The sequence below is a fragment of the Manis javanica genome, chromosome 10 (assembly GCF_040802235.1).
Source record: "Manis javanica isolate MJ-LG chromosome 10, MJ_LKY, whole genome shotgun sequence".
In the NCBI taxonomy this organism is placed as follows: domain Eukaryota; kingdom Metazoa; phylum Chordata; class Mammalia; order Pholidota; family Manidae; genus Manis; species Manis javanica.
In genome coordinates, this window is record NC_133165.1 from 62972490 (window position 1) to 62990525 (window position 18036).

The window sequence follows — 18036 nt, forward strand, 5'->3', positions numbered from 1 at the left end:
CTAAGATTGTATGTTAATCTCACAAATGTTTTTCCTATGTAGGTTTACTTAGAAAAATCAGAATTGGGTATGCTTCTCCAAACATGCTTCTTCCCTGTGCTTGGAATTGGTTTCTTAAAACCTTTATTGAACCACTGGGATGCAAAACAAATAAACAAACATGAGAAAATGGTTCATGGAATATATTTCACATTGTAGTCTAAAAATAGACTTGATTTGTCTTTTATAAAATGTCCATTTACTTAGAAATTTCTAACACTACTATATCTGGAATTTAAATTAGTTCAGCTTTCCAGTATGACAGACTAATAACCAACTGAAAATTGAAATTGGTAGTGAAAGTTAGAATATTTTCACTTTTAAATATATTAGCAAGATATTTCAAGATGAACTTTACTGTTTTAACCTAGTAAACTCAAAGCAAAACAGGATAGTCTGATCATTTCTCATGTGTTTATTATCTTGGGAAGACATTTAAAAGTTTCATTCTTTCTGATCCTAGAACCAAAATTAAAGTTATAGGATCTTTATGTTTTGTTTTGTTTTGATATTTTACACTGAAATATAAGATTTATGATTTAAAAGTGCTCTAAGACTTAGGTAACATCTGATTTACTTAACATAAAGTTTAAAAGCCTTTTGTTTTATGGACTTTGTGAGAATACCATTTGAACCTTGTTACTGACCTTGTATTGAAGGAATGAACACAGAGAAAACAGACCTTGGCTAATAGACAAATGTATTTATTTTTCTGGATGTACTGTGGCCATAATTCATTTTCTCCCATAGTATCTCAAGTTGTTAGTGATAGTTTTTTAAAGCTGAAAGTTGTTGCATAATTTAAGAAGAAAGAAGATAGTTGTAACATAATTTTTCCTCATAGAATATATAAGGACCATGGGCTTTGCAGTCAGACAGCCCAGGGTTTGAGTTGATGTACCTATTTGCTACTTGTCCTTAGTAAGTTATGTTATAACCTCTCTGAGCCTAGGTTCTATATCTGTAAAATGGACATGACCTCTCTCTCTCTCTCTTAAAATTATTGAGAGGATCAAATGTGGTGATGTAAAAAATCCTAGAAATGTGCCTGGCACATATTAGGCAATCATGCTTTACTTCTCTTCTTTTCTTTCAAGTCCTGTTTTAATCATTTTTAAAGAGAACTTGTGAGAAAGTTCTCTGTAGGAAATCTGAGGGAGTTATAGAAAAATAATTACTAGTAAAAAAATGTAACACACTGAAATACCTGATCTGGCTACCTTTTAAAGTACATTTTTAATGTCAGAATTTACTATAATCAGAAGGATAATGTGATACTACATTTATTCAGACAGTGTTTGCTAAGTGGTAATTTCTGTGAGCCTTATAGGAGACCTGCGAGGGTGTCAGTACATAGACTGACTTGTCCAAGGTCACATGACTGGGAAGCAGGTGGAGCCAGAACATGAACTCTTGCTGTAAGTTTTTTTAACTTGGAGCAAGAGCTTCCCATTGGAATTTGAAGACAATACTGGCTTGTGGCACCAACATGGAACAAGCCTTAATATAAAAACAGGCTTTGGGTATATTTCAGTAAATAAATACACTTGGACTGGGTTCAAGGTGGATCTCATCTTCACCACAGTTACACTGTAGAGAATGGTGTTATGATGAGATATAAAAGTGGCAGTATTATCCCCTCAAATACACTTTGTGTTGTATATATATATATATATACACACACACACACATTCACTTTTGCCTTCTAAGTATTCTATTAAACTTTCAAATAAAGGGAAAAATCTTTCCCTAATATACTTCTAGGCCAATTTAGAGGTCATTGAACAGATGTCATATAATACTAATGTTAAATTACCCTGTGTAATAAGAAAATTACACTACCTAAGTGAAGATAGTAAAGGGAAACTATCCAATGAATTATTCTAGAATTTCAAAATGAAATGATTTCTTCAAAATTAACAGTGGCACCATATGACTTTAGAAAAGTGAGTCTGATAGGGAGAAGGGAAATCAAGAGACAAAAGTGAAGCCTTTCTATGTTTGTATACGCCAGTTTTTGGTTATGATGATAGAAGATCTAATGTAATAGTATAGCTTTCAATTGTTCAGGAAGTTATTAAATGATGTGGCAAGACATTAAAATCTAACTTCTCATTCAGTTGTTTAATATAAAATCACAGTTGTTTCTAGTCTTCACATACTTCCTTTTGCTATCAGGCACACTTTAAAAGCCTAATTACCTTGAGAACAAAGTATGACAAAGAAGAAAACTGTTCAGATTTTGACAACTTTAAATAGGCACTAGCATTTCTTAAAGAACAAACCTCACTTACAGTTAGGAAACAATATTTATATTTAAAGTTGAAAAGCCAGAATGTAGGAAAATTTTGCTAATTTGGAAGATGACCTTTAAGTGCACCAAAACCAAATAATTTGTAGGCTATGACATAGGGCACATTCCTACAAAATTGTGTGAATACTGCTTTAGTGGTTCTTGAAAGACAGACAAAGAAAGCGGGAATGAAATCTTTATCCCCTCCCAAATAAGACGGAGACTAACAAAAGAGTACAGCAGCACTCTTTCAAAGCTTGCCATTCAAATGAGGTCTCTGTAGCACAGTTAATGAGATGGTTCATAGTGGAAAACAATCTGTTTTTAAGAATGTTTAGATCAAAAGTAATTTCTAATCTATGAAATAAAGTCTCTTCAATACCCTTCATTCACCAGTAAAGCTTTTATGTTTGTATTATTTACTTCAATCAGATGTTTTCAATTTTACCTTTTCTCCTTGCACAAATACTTGACATGGTTCATCAATACTGACCAACAGTTTTATTCTTTTTCTTCCGAAAAGAGAAATTTTTGAGAGAGGGGGAATGAAAAAGAGAGACACATCTTTGCTTAAACGATTTGCAAGCATCTGTGCTTTAAGCTACTTTTTATGAACACTCCTTAGTAAATGACTCAAGGTAAAAAAGCAGAAAAGCATCCAATGTTAGGAAATTGCAATCCAATACCATGTAATTTAAACCTGCAGTTGCTTCTCTTGTACTAAATGACATACAGATGGGTAGCTTAATTCTCTCAACTTTGGGAACACAATTGGTCTTTTTGTATGAATGAACATATATCATTAAAAATATTTTGGGCAGAGTTGTTTAATTTTAATTGTACAGATTTTAATTATCCATGCCATTAGAAAATAATTTTAACCAAGATATTTTGCTGTGTTAAATTTGCAATTAATGAATTTGAGGGGACAAAATCAACAAAGATGCAACCCTCCCAACAAATCAATAACAAATAGATAACTTTTAAGAAGTCTACAGTGAATTGAGCAGAAACTCGCCTGTCACAGTCAACTGATTTTTCTTTAAGAAAGGGCAGTTCTGCATTCAGCCTGTGGAGAGGCTTCTTCTGACAGGACAAACCTTTCTCAGGAAAATACTAAAAGGGTAAGTAGTAGGTATTTAGGTAATGCCTAGTGGGATATGGGGTCCAGTGGGATGAGAGACCACCACGATGGTAGTGCTACACCAGCTGTTCCCGGGGATTCTTCCAGGCCAGAGCAGGGCCAACAGGTTTTGTGCAAAGTCAGGAGAGGCACTGTTTGACAGCCCACAGGCCTGCGCCAAGGCGCACCTCTCTGGCTCTGGTTTGCTCTCTCCCTGCCTCCATATATTCTTGTAGAGAATCAACCACTCTATCTTGGTGGCTCTCATTCTGGAAGCTGATATCCTTCAATCCCACAATCAGGGTAACTAGTTAATTTTCTCCCAGTTTAATTTCAGTGATCTCATGTACTATGACATTGGGTGCCTTAAAGAAGCAGAAAACATTTCTATTCCTAAATCATATTTCTTTATATTTCAAAAGAAGTTGAGTTTAATATCAGGAGACTAAGCAAGTTTTATTTTAGTGATTTCAAAAAAATGGTAAATTTCTGCATGTCGGGACACCTGCAAGCCTCTTTCCCACTGTGATGGATGGCAAAGAAAAGCAATTTCACTGCAGTGAGTAAGGGTTGACCTGTCCTAGAGTTATATTTCTTTTCAATCATTTGTGCAAGTAAAATAAAATAGCACATATAAGGAGGTGTTATCTGAACATTTTTATTTCAGTCTGTATGTGTTGAAATAAAAGCTGCCATTATTAGAATCACAATAAAATTGTCTCACCAAATACATTTAATCAGTGAAGTCATCCTGCATATACTTTGCAAAAAAGAAAATGTAGGTTCTAAATGAAATCAAATCCACTTTTCTTCTCTTTGTCTTTCCCCTCCCTATCTTTCTCACCTTTTCTTTGTAACTTAAAGAATCTTCATTAGTGTAAACACCTTCTCCTGGATTCAATTAAAACTTTCTTGCTGCCTCTTTGACATAGTAAGATACAGTCTTTAAAGAGACATTTTTTTAAAAGAACTCTATGGGATCTAGTGAAGCGTCTGACAGAATCACAGAGAACAGCAATTCCTAGTCAAAAAATACATCTTTAGAGTTCAAAAAAAGAGAAAGGATGGCATTTATAATACAAGAATGGAATTGAACAATGAAGATTTCAAGGTCTTCTATCAAGTTTCAAAATTATTGAATGGAGAATTATTGCCTAACAAAATATGCCCATCATCTTATATATACAGTGTAAGCGCTTGTGAAAAGACTGAAGCCTTTTGGTTTCATTTGAAAAAAAAAAAAGTCAAGGTATTGGAAAACATGAAATGTTTTACCATCTAGTAAATGTTCAGTGAATTTTTACTAAAATACAAGCAGCGCTGGCTGCGCACATGGCCCGTTCTCCAGTGGCATCACCTGAATCTTGAGAAACATTTTTTTTTTAACTGAGAAAAATAATCTGCTGCAGTTCGGGTAAGTTTGCTAGCATGTTGGGGATGGGTCTGGTCAGTGACAGTGGCTGCAGGAGCTGGCCTGTGGCGGCCAGCCAAAGCAAGTATTTAGGATTCGAGCTAAAAAGCCTCCTTCTCCCCATATCCTCTCTCTCCAGGGTCATGTAGGGATAAAAAGAACTGTAAGGTGGTCTTTTCCCAGCAGGAGCTGAGGAAGCGGCTAACACCCCTGCAGTACCATGTCACTCAGGAGAAAGGGACTGAAAGGTAAGAGAAAGTCGTTAAGCAAGAGCTGTGTTTCTTCCTCCTCCCTCCGAGTCCTTTCCCTGGCCATTTAATTTAAAGAACCGTACAGTTGTTTGCATTCTACCAATTGGTATCCCTGAAAAGTTTGGAATGGTATTGTTTAGGTTAAGAGTAAGTTTTATTTATTCTTCCCCCCATTTAATGAACACTCTATCTTATGTAAAGTCACAAGGCTTTTATTAAGGGCCTGTTTTTAGTTTACTACAAAATGTGTGGAAGTAATAGCGATTTAGGTACATTTTTTGGGAAGACATCAGAGTAAGCAAAACCATGAGGGACGTGGCACCGCGCCAGGATGCTGAAATTTTGAAGGTGGCCATTGTAAGTGTAGACGTTTTGGCTGCAAAAAGAAGGTAGCATAATTCAGTTCTTTTCTACCCCACTCCAATTTCTTTTTGAAGCACATGTGGAGAAAGTATTTATTGGCTCATTTGTGGTTGGAATGTCAAAAATTTTCAATAACTGCCCTCACATGGCTTTGGTCCTTGGAAATTCGCCCTACGTCCTGAAAAAAGAGTTTGTTCACTTCCAAGACTGTTTTCAGTGAATAAAGTCTCTCTCAGCTGATTCCACCTCAAAGGTAACTTGCCAAGGTCTAACCATTTTGTTGTCTAATTTATACCACGGAGCTTGGCACAAAGCTGTAACTTACCTCTGATCTGAATTTATTAATGATGTAACTTCTTGTTTTCATTCATGAACTGAAAGAGCTCTTTACCACACATGGGGGCCTGTTAACAGGCAACACTCTCTTCCTGTCCCAGTATATACTGTTTACTGAAGTTACCAAATGTTGAATTTCTGACACAGTCCACGTTTACCACACAATGAGCTCTCGGTGGATGTCAGTCTCAGCCCAGGACAACTTCTACCCGTCCTGTTGTGTACATGACTAGCAAAATGATTTAATGCACACAAACAACTGGAGATTAGGTCATTCTTAAAAATTCTGTTTATAAAAAAATTGGACCTCATAAAGAGGGTGGAAGGATAATAAAAACAAGCTGCAGAGCACATAGCCGTTTTGTTGGGCTCGCGCAGCTGATTTGTATTAGCTGAATGACCTCCTAGCCTTTAAGATTGTTAACTTAGAAAAATATTCCCTTAAAGCTGCAATATTCCTTTTCAAACCAAAAAATAAGACTCCTTCCACTCAAAGCCTTGGACTTTTATGCATTTTCAGTGTACCCTCCTGGACACTATAGAGCAGCAGAAATTTTTTTTATGTAGGAATGTTTTTTTCATGAATCTCAACTACAGACTTTTTTTTGTTGTTGGATAGGAAAAAGTTTCTTCTAGGCATTACATAATGATGGCTTGATTTTTTAAAAAATTTAATGTGCGCTAGGTTGGAGTAGTTAAATGCACATTTTTTATATAGATTTGAAATATATTAGTAATGTTCAGATTTCCATATGTTTGGTTCATATATTTTAGGACAAAAAGCCCTTGAAGGATTTATTAGAGAAATATATTTTAAACAAATACATTCTAGAAGAAATAATGCTCACTTTGATTTTTTTTTAATGCTCTGTTTATTGTCCATCAGTGCCTTCGAAGGAGAATACACACATCACAAAGATCCTGGAATATATAAGTGTGTTGTTTGTGGAACTCCATTGTTCAAGTAAGTATGTTAAAAACCTATGGATATGGACATATCACAATGGCAACAAACTAGTTATTGCTTTTCCACATTAGAATCTTCACATTACTAAACTTTCTTATGTCTGTGATTTCTACCCCCACCCCCCAGAAAAAAAAAACAAAAGTAATTACTGACTTTAATGATAAATTACCAGTTTGGTAGACTGGCTGATTTTGCTCTCTTTGGATCTTTAAAATACAGTAATTTGTTCACTGCCTTAACCATGGAGCTTAGCAGAGCTATGAAAGCAATTTTGGTGAGCCTAGAGATGTTTATGTATTTATTGATTTTTCTATCATCAAGGGATGGCCCTGAATTTATTTATTGCACTGTAATGAAAGTTCTGCATGTGCGTCCTTCAGTTTGAATAATATTCACGAAGGTGATTAGTCATACTTCTGCAATGAAGAGAGCAGTACTTCTATTGAAAGTAACATAGGAATTATAACAGATATGTATACATATGTTAGCAAATTACATAAAATGAGTTTAACAGTTTTTGCATTGATCCAAAATTCTTATTTTAAAGATCCCAAGAATTTACTCTAAAACAGACAGTACATAGACTTTTCCACCAAAATAGTTAATCCAGACAATGCATTCTGGAGATTATGGATCTTATTCAAGGAAGGAAAATCTTTACCAAAATTTATTTATTTGGATGGAGAAAATCCTAGAAGCCCTGTACTTCCCAAGGGAGAATGTTGATTTGGGGGAATTAAAAGACAGAAACCTTAACTGAGAGTAAATGTCATTTATTTAAAACAGAATTACAAATTTCTTAGGGGAAATGAACAAACAGGAATCTGATACTTGTAGCATGTAAAACGTACTTAATATCTCTCCATAAATGTTTCCCTTTTAAAACACTCAAATTTACAGATTATTCAGAAATAACAGGAAACAGTAGTTTCCTAGAAAGGATTTTTTAAAAGTTTAAAATCTTTTTTTAACTTGCAAAAACCTTATTGCACATTAATGTTGGTTGAGAATCTGTTCTGAATTCTTATCTATTTATTCTTCATGTTAAAAAACAAGCCCTTCAAATTGTCACCCATTTCCTCTCAGAAAACACACATCCTTATATTTCAACACCTTTAGCTTGTGTCATAATAGTTGATATAACACTTGAGATAGTTGCTGAGCCATATTAAACTTGTTAATATCCCAAATGGGCCACATCCCCTTTGCTTTTTGTTTTAGATTCTCCATCTTTCCCTGTCATGTGATTCAGTAAAGTAATGGACCTAAGGAAAACTTACTGTTTTAAATAAGAAACAGAACCACTGTAAATGAAGAATTTAACCATGTGAGATTTTTGAGTCACAAATAGTAAAGGCAAGACCCCTATCCAAACATAGGTACTGGTGGGGGCCAGGGAGTTTCACATTTGATGTGATATTGCCTCTATTTCCTTTAGTGTTCTTGTAAGAAAATATTTTATTTTCTAAGTTTTTAAGGAATATGGTTTAATACTTTTATTCTATTTTTTTAATTGCATGCTTCTTATTTGGTTTCTTGTCAGTTTTTAGGGACATATCCCTGCTTTAGCCTCTGTTGTGGAATGCAGTAGTTCATTGGTCTGGTACTGCTGTCTTCATCCTGGAGAACTTGTACCTGGTGTCCATAAAGATCTTCCAGGGGCCATAGGGCATGGACAGTTTTGAGGGAATCAGGTTTCTGATCCTAAACTTGCTTATGTATATGTACCCTCTTCTGAAACTGCTGTGTCTGAGAAGGGCTGTGGTTGGCCACTTCTTTCTTCCTGTCTCCTTTATCAACACCCTTCTCACACTTCACAAAAGATGTCATGCCTTTCACCCCTCCCAAATCTTATTCTGATTTAGTGTCCCAGGATAAAGTTTCTAAGGCATCAAGCAAAATGGCAGTTCAGAAATGCATTACTTCTGAAGGAGAGACCTATGAAAGTAAGGCCAAAAATATTGAAAAATATTGAACTGGTAGAAAAGTATTGAAATACTATTTCATCTTGGCAAGGCTCAGTCTGCCCACCTGCTGTGTGCTTATCTGTCTCTATCTCTCCATCTGTTATCTATCCATTTTCTACCAATCTGCTTAAGTGAGATGGTTGTCATTAGAACATGTATCAACATATACATTCAAATTAGAAAAATGGACACCTTTTTTTTGACAGAGAGTAAGTCGGATTTGATTAATAGCTATGACAGAGAGGGGCTACCTTTGCAGATTAGGTTATATGGTAGACTTCTCCATTCATTAAATGACCTAAACATGTAACTCTAAGATTCCAGCAAAAATATATTTTAAGCATGTAATCTATGTGTAGAATACCAGAAAACTAATTTTCCCAATTATTTAAACTTTTGGTAAGAAATTTTAGCTTTCACTTTAAAATATATGGAAAAGTATGTATCGGTTGGCATCCAATCTGGATACAGAAACCACAGAGTAATTTGAAGAAGAAAGTTTAATTTAAAGAATTACTACCTTTAACAGAGGATTGTAGTAATGAGGGACTTGGCTAGTAAAAAAGTAAATGGAAATTCTTAAGAATGCAGAAACAGCAAATGTAAGAAGCAATCACGACCCCTAGGACTGAGAGAGAGCCCAAAGAGCCCCGCTTCCCTCCTCACCCCACAGCTGAGATCCAGACCTTGCTGGAGAGGTCATGGCAGGGAAGTCACTGTGGTGCCATGATGGTGCTGCTTTCTGGAAATCCACTTCTGGAATTTGCTGTACATCTGCCCTCTGGGGCATGGGGAAAGCTGTTTACAGGGATGTGTCTCACTGGAGGCACTCCCCTACAAAACCGCCTACGGGGAATGGCAGGGGCAGTTGCTGGCCACCATGTGCTAATCCCTGAAGGCTGCTCCTGGCACCGGACAAGCTGCTTGTGCTTCAGGAGCCTGTCGCTGGAGTCATCATGGGCACTGCAAGGGCTGAGTGCTGGAGAAGCAGTCTGTGCGAGTGGAGTGAGGTGCTGGAGAAGCCGTGTGTACGGGAGAAGTTGGGTGCTGGAGAAGCCATTCATACCGCAGCAGCCTGGCACCAGAGAAGCCACCCATGTTGCAAGGGCCTGGTAGGAGAGCAGTTACATGCACTGCATAAGCCAGATGCCAGAGAAGCCTCAGACTCTGTAGGAGCCTGTTGAGCAAGCATGCTGAAACCAGGAAGGAAAACCCTTTTGGTTCTGCCATCTTTCTCCTGTGCCCTCTGCTGACAGAATTTAGTATCATGTTAGCTGACAAAGACAAAAATATTTAAAAGATCCCAGATCCATTTTGACAGAGTAGACAAGGAAGAGGGATTTAGAGGTGAGAGGCAATAAATTGACAACTGGTACAGAGTTTATATATACATATACATTTTTTCAAAGTTCTTTTAGGGATTCATGAGCAAAAGTTTGCACATCATTTGCTAGTCTAGGGCATTAATGGCATCACTGCCAAATTTCCTCTTGAGATAGTTGGTTTCATACTTTGGACGTGAAGAATTGAGCAGTGTATATATGTGAGTGAGAGCATGTGGAGCTTTTGTTTTTTAGCAAGCAGGGAGTGAGGGAAGAAGGTAGAAAGACTAAGTAGAAGAACAATTTGAGAAGTAACAGTGGGAAGGACACAGATAAGAAATAAAAAGACATGAAGAAAGTAGTGCTGAATTTGAAAATGTGCAACCATTAACAGTGTGAAAACGTATTCCCAACTGCCATTTCTTTTACCTTACTCATACTCGTGTGTGTATATGCACATTCACATGTGGTATACTCTCATTTACTCGACTGATACATATATATATATATATAATACTTCCTCACAAAAGAGGCCATTTAATTATTCTTGTTTCATTTTCAAACTTGTGCTCTACCCTAAATACATTCCCTCTCAACCATATACTGCTTTCTAACTGCTTGCTAAGTACAAGAACCTTATTCACAGGCTGCTTATAAACCAAATGTGTAATTTATGCCATGGTTTCCACTTTCTTCACATTCACAAATTCTACCAAGCTAGTTTATTTCTCATGTAGTACTACTGACTTTCAGGTAGTAAATTAGCTGACAGAACTAAGAATGTTCTCTCTTCTGGTTATTTGAACTTCAAAAACTTCATAAAATGAATTTACTGCACATCAGATAAACCAGAGAAGTCATTAGTGAGATGATTTAATTCAGATAGTATTTTTAACTACTTACATTTTGTTTTGGCTGACACTTTGCTAAGTGATACGAAACAAATTTATGAACCATTTTTTCCTTAAGATACTTACAGTTTTTTTTTGAGTGAAAAGAAAACACAATAAACAGTTACACAATATGGACAAATGATAGTGTCTATCCGAATGTGCCTGTTTGAAATGCTGCCATGTGTACTAGGAAGGTATACGACGGCATGGAAGGCAGGACCAGTTTTCATGAAGAGATGAGACCATACCTTACCAGGGTTTAGTTACCTTACCAGAGAAAAGGGTTTAGTTTTATCCCAGATAGAGGAGGCCTGATAGAGAAGCCCTATGATAAGAGGACAAAGAGATAGGATCAAAAGTGAACTTTTCAAGAAAGTAGTTAGGCAAGTGGTCCAGTAGTAGTGGGGAGGTGAGTTACTTTGGGAGTAAAGGGAGATAAGGCTGGAGGTATGAAGGGGACCAGCTAAGGAAGCTCTTGGATACCAGAGGAGACATTTAAATTCCTACTTAAAATCCTTTAAGGCCTGGCATTTTTCCTTCAGAAGCCCTGTCTGAGCTGTCCAGGGTGGACTGTGGTGTCCCTCATCTCTACTCCCATAGCACCTGTGTGCACTTCCATCACTGCACTTTATGTTTTGTTTGTAATTACCTATTTCTGTGCCTGTCTGCCCACTAGGAAGTGAACTCCACAACAGCAATGCCATGCCTTAGTCACATATGCATCCCCAGCCCTTGGCGCGTAATAGTTACTAAATATTTGTCAATCAGATGCCTGTCTGAATGGGTTGGATAGACTGTGGAGAAATTTTGAATAAGACAATTGTATGATGAAAATGGGAAATGTCCAAGATAGATTTCTGGGAGTGAAAAGAAAAGGAGATAGGGATATAACAGCCTCAATGGCAACTCTTTTTCCTTGTTAGCTGATGAATTTCAACATTATCCATGTGTAATCAGCTCCAGATAATTTTAAGACTTCGAGGAACCACATAGGATCATTTTTATTCTGTAAACATTTACTTATCAGGCCTTGCATGGAATTAACAGCTCATTTTATACAGATTCACTAATGATAATAAGAAAAACAATGATAATAAAAATAAGAGCTGACGATTATATGGTGCTTACCGTTTGCCAGGCATAGTTGTAAGTGCTTTATACATACTAACTCTTGCAAGCTTTACAATAACACATTAGAAACTGCGAGAGGTAAGTACCTTGTGAAGATCACACAGCCAGTATATAAATGGATTTAGAATAGTAACACTCAAAAACTTTTAGAAAAGAAAAATGTTAGAGAATTATAAAAACAAAGCTTTAATATTTTGTTTTGATACTCTAATCTGTTTATTTTGCTTAGAATAATTCGCACAAATTATTTGGCTACACAGACACACACAACCTCAATTCCTTGAAAAACCTGTATTTGTCATAGTATTAAGTTGAATATTGAAGACCATTCCAGTCTGGGGAGGGCTGAGCCAAAATAAATAGTTCCCTCAGGGCATGTCATCAGGAGGGACTCAGCTGCAGGCTGGTTGTTATCTTTAGGCAAGTCCCTTGAATCCTGGCAGGAAGATGTCAGCCAGTGTTCAGGAAGCAATTAGGCCATTCAACATCTTTGAGGTAGGGCAGCAGTTGGGATCATGGGCAGGATTCTAGTTATCAAATCTGGAAGGTCATTCTATTTTTATTTATTGACTCCCCGTTACATTTTCTCAAGCAGCTGTATTCCAAATTTTCACCATTTTTAAAAATTCTCTTACATTTCTGAGAAGGCTGAGGCCAGCTAATATGAACTATCTTAAATGGCTTTCCTTCTATCTTGAAATTTCTTTGTATCTTCATTTTCATCAAACAATCAAACAGACCCGGGCTAGTTGCAACTGGGGGAACCAGTTATATTAGCCTGGATGTGTGACCTCAAGATTCATCACCTATAAAATGGGGGAAAATGAAACCGAGCAGGTGTAAGAACTAAATGCAGAAAAATGCCTAGTATATGGCAGGTATTCAACAAATGTTAAATTCAAGTGGCCTGATCAAGTTTTGGGAACATACACTATCACAACAGCCTAAGAAACTCCTTATAATGTGAGAAAGTACAGGCTTGATTAGTGAGAGTCAGTCTGTTAACAGTGGATATTGGTGTGATGAGTCACTGCTCCAGCTATGTCTCTGCCTTTCAAATGGCACTCTGCTGCAGAACTAGTCACACAGGAGCCTCCTGTGTAGTTTGTTCTAAGCTACTAGAAAACAAGCCAGTTTTCAGCTATTTAAGAATATAAGCCCTTTCACTGAAGAAATTCCCATTCAGTGCCACACACAATTTACTCATCTCTGCTCTTCTATGCATGCTATTTCATTTACTACTAAAGGAGACTTTCAACATCAACTTTTTCCCTTCTGATACAATGTGTGTGTATGTTTGTGTGTATGTGTGTGAAGGGATGGAGGAGATGTAAAAGCAGGGAGTGGGGCAGACGAAAGAAGAGAAGGGAGAGAGAGTTTGCCATTCTGACTCTCTATTAAGATCCCATTTTTTCAGCCTTTTAAAACACTATCCATATATTTACTCATAAACTATTCCAGTCACTATGGAATTCTGCTGGGAAGAGTAATATGAACTTAACCTCAAGCTTTCTTTTCACGGATCTCTAGCTGGAAATCGCTCATAATTCCAGCAAATGTTTCTTAATTTTTAGCAAGTATATTCAACTTAAGTTTAAAAGATTTGAATTCTAAATCCTTTAACAAAGTACGCATTCCAATACAATGAAACTGCTCTAGAAACTAAATGAAATGAACTAGGTTTTTTAGTAGTGGCATAAACTTTTGTTACATCTAAATAACTCATATATTATTTTGAAGAGAATGTAAAATTGACATCTCTCATTCCATTGACCCTTCCTGTCTTGTCCCCACATACAATGATTTACAGGAAAAGTATCAGTAATACAGCGACTTACTTTTCTATCTTCATTTCATCTGAAAGCTCAGGGCAGGACCACAGCTAGATTTTCAGAAAAGTACTTCCTGGAGCTACTGGCAAAGATAGGGAGCAAAAAACATTGCTAATGCCAGACTCATTTAAACCACCAGCAGAACAAAAAACAACTCCTGTACTCCCCCCAAAACCCCACATAAATAGCATAAAATAAATGAAAGAACAACTCCATTTTGAGAAACTGGAAAACTATAGCAAGGCATGATTCAAAGTTTAGCAATATGCAAAGATAATTTTAATGGCATTTTTCCACTTAAAAGTTATATACACACACACAGAAGAACTGAAGCAATACCTATACATAAAATCCCTGGAGAGCTGAGCATGTGAGTATGAATGTGTACGTATGTATGTGTGTTGTGGGAGAAGAGGGGCAAGAGATATCTAGCTTTGTGTTACCTAACTCACAGTCCCAGTTCTTTAGTTAATTTTCCAAATGTAAACAGAAATAGCTTAGATTCTTCTTGGTGAATTAGAATGGATAGTTAGAGTAAACTGGGAAATATAATAGGCAAAGGTTTTTAACTGTAATCCATGTAAATTTATCTTGTTTGTATAAACATGAATCAGAAAATTAATGAATAGCTATTATTCCAGCTCACAGACTTTGAAATTACTTAAAGACAGTTTATAAAAAACCATGTATAAGTTTTAGCAGGTATTTCCGGGGCAATCCACAAAGCTGCTCTTTCTTGTAAATGAATAATTCTCTTTTCAAAACGTGGTCACTGATAAATGAGAATTGTATAAACTTTCATTCAGATACATGTCTTTATGCATCTTATACATGGATAAATAACCCATCCCATAACAGAGAAGACGGCAGAAGCCATCCAGAGTACCAAGCGGAAAAAAGTGTTGGAAAGTTCCAGCACAGACTTGCTGCGTAACCATAAGCCAGTTACTTAAACATTCCATTTCTCATCTGTAAAATGCTAAGAATAGCATCAATTTCTAACTCATAGCACTACAGTATCAAATGAAACAATTATATAAACATGCTATAAAAGATATAAAGGTATAAGTATAAAAAAAGACTTGTAAAAACTGCATAGCTTTATGTAAATTTACATGGTAAAGTATAAACAACATGCAAATATAAAGTTCTCAAATTAAGTCAGTGTAGTTTGTTTTTGGTTCCAACATTACCACATTTTATAATATATTGTGTGACCCAGTGATTCCCTCTCACCCAAATTATTTTCAGTTTCTGTTGGATAATTTGAAAAAAAAATTAGTTTGGAATCTGAATTCCCCAAATTGATTTAGATGAGTGAGAGTTTTAATACCTTATTATTTGCTAGTCTTTTGCAACAAATCTATAAACTTCTTGAGAGAATAGGTCATGACTCAGGAATTTTGTAATCCTAGAAATCTCTACTGAATGCAGGGATGTAGGACTTTGCATATCCTTGGTACTTAACCTATTTGTTAAATAAATGGTTTAATTCCAATGAGTCAAGAATAAGAGTAGAATTAAATGATTTAAGTTGGTACTAGAATGGTGGAAGCATAAGTAGATGGTTATGGACACCTTTATTTATTATCCCTTACCACACTCTCCGAAGTGTTCTCTGTAGACCACTCATGGAACTTACTTTCAATGTATGCTTATTTCAACAATGGCATTGCTTGCAGCCACCAAGGTACAGCTATTCCAACTAAGGGAAAGATGAAAATGTCTGTGGCTAGGACCTTTGACAAGGAAACATAGAAAAGACGGAAAAGTGACAAAAAATAGGGTCAGCTACCCAAAGCTGTATCAAAAGAAAGTTTCATAGTCAAACATGTTTATCATTAAATTTATGAGAAAGATTAAAAACAACTGACCTAAAGAGTCAACTCAAAATTCTAGAAAAATAATAACAAAAAATAAAATAAAATAAACTGGGATATAATACCCATATTTATCTTCCAGGCATTTACCAATTCTAGGCCTGGGAAGAAAGGCAAAACTTCCAGACATTCAGAAGCAGAGATACAAGCAGTAGGATTTCTTAACTGTAGCACTATTGACATTTGGGCAGGGTTATTCTTTGTTTCAGGGGGCTGCCCTATACATTCTAGGATGTTTAACAGCATCCCCAACTTTACCTGCTGGGTGCCAATGGCACGCATCCCTCTCATTTTCCCTGTCCACCCAGTTGTGGCAAAAAAAAATTTCTCCAGGTAGCCCACAAGGGGTTAAAGTCATCCTCAGTTGAGCACAACTGACTAGACAATCAACAAAACAATAAGTCAAGCTCTGATTTGTAGTGTTCGCTGATTTTGGCAGTGCAACTACTTCCATCACGGGCTATATTTCAAGCTACAAATATGGTATCACTGAATGTAGAGTTGGGAAGAGGCGTATAGTAATACCATAATATATAGTATTTCTATAGTAAAAATACAACAGATGCAAATAACAGACAACAGTTAAATTTATTTAAAAAATATAGAAGTGAGTTTTGAGTATTTATTACCTTTGTTTTAAATAGAACTTATTTATTAGTTTGTATGGTTTATTTTTTAATAATGCCTGTAGTTAACAACTGGTTTCCAAACTTCCTAAAATTTTAACAATAAGCTCTCTTAAGTTTCAGCATACCAGGGTAATTGGGATAAAGCAAGTGTAGACCAAATTTATCAAATATGACAACCCAGTCCCAAGTTGGCTCAGTTCCTGATTAGATTAAGGTAATCTTCCCCTTCCCTTCCCTACTCTATCTGCCTATCAGAGGATAGGATGGACCCTCAGTAGAAGAAGATTTCATCATCCAGAGTCTAATTTTTCATACACTATGTCTGGCATTCATCAAAAATTACCAGGTATATAAAAGTAAAAGACCAAGGGAAATAAACTGACAAAAGGAGCAGGTCTATAAATGGCCCAGATATCCATACATTTAAGTCATTAGATACAGATTTTAAAATAACTGTGATTAATTATATTCAAGAAAATAGATGACAAAATGGGGAATTTTACCACAGAACTGGAATCTGTTGTAAAGACTAAAATGATTCTAGGGCTGAAAAATGCAATAACTGAAATATAAACACAAAAGATGAATTTAACAGCATATTGGACATAGAAGAAGGCAGGACATAGAAGAACGTGTAACATATTAGGGCCACAGAAAGGGAAGAAAAATATAATAAAAAAAGAAGCAATATTTGAAGAGATAATAGCCAAGAATTTTTCCCAAACTGAAAAAAAATCCTCGAGTCATAGATTTGAAAAGTGCTTCAAGTCCAAAAAAGGATGAATACAAAGAAAACCACTTTTATGCACATCCCACCAAATCTGATGAAAATCAAAGGCAAAGAGAAAAGTCCTTAAAGCACTCAGATAAACTAACTTGAAAAATAAAAAAGTAGAACTGTTAAATAAATCCAAGAGGTATATCTTTGAAAAGATTAATAAGTTTTGTCCATTTTTGTTAAATCTAATTAAGAAAGGGAGGAAGCACAGGAAGCCCAGCCCAGTGCAGCATGCCCTACTGCAGCCCCATTGCCATGTGACTGTCCTGCCTACCACAGTAATCCAGCAGTTCTGCCACCACTGCAGGGCAGGGAGAGGGTGGTCCTGCCCACAACAATCCCAGCAGAAGTGTTGCTGCTCTGATCACAAAGGGTTGGATGAGGGGAACTGCTATTCACTGCAGACCACTGCCAGCAGACTGAAAGGCAGCCCCATGCATTGCCCACCAACAGGAACTGGAGCTCCACTGCAAAAGAGAACCAGGCACTGGAGAGTAAAGAGTCCTGAACTTCTGGACACCACAGAACTCCTTCTTCATAAAGCCATTACTCTCTAGACCAGGAAGCATAGTGAATCCATCTAATACAAAGGAAGAAACACAGAAACCCTGACAAAATGAGGAGACAGAAGAATATGTTCCAAACAAAACCACAGGATAAGACACCAGAAAGAAGACTAAATGAAACAGAGATCACCAATCTTCTTGATAAAGATTTCAAAGTAACAGTCATAAATATGCTCACTGATCTGTGGAAAAGTATTGACCATCTCAGGGAGGACTTCAACAAAGAGAGCTGAGAGTTGAATAATAGCCATTCAG

General features: G+C 36.4%; 1 protein-coding gene across 4 annotated transcripts in view; it reads left to right on the forward strand.

Annotated features, from left to right (window-relative positions):
• Positions 1-18036, forward strand: part of MSRB3 (methionine sulfoxide reductase B3) — a 179996-nt gene that overhangs the window by 50110 nt on the left and 111850 nt on the right. For all 4 annotated transcript variants that reach the window (XM_017661728.2, XM_017661729.3, XM_017661731.3 and 1 more), the window contains 2 exons: positions 5006-5114; positions 6703-6780. In XM_017661728.2, coding sequence (XP_017517217.1) covers positions 5006-5114; positions 6703-6780 — 187 coding nt within the window. The remainder of the gene's footprint in view (positions 1-5005; positions 5115-6702; positions 6781-18036) is intronic.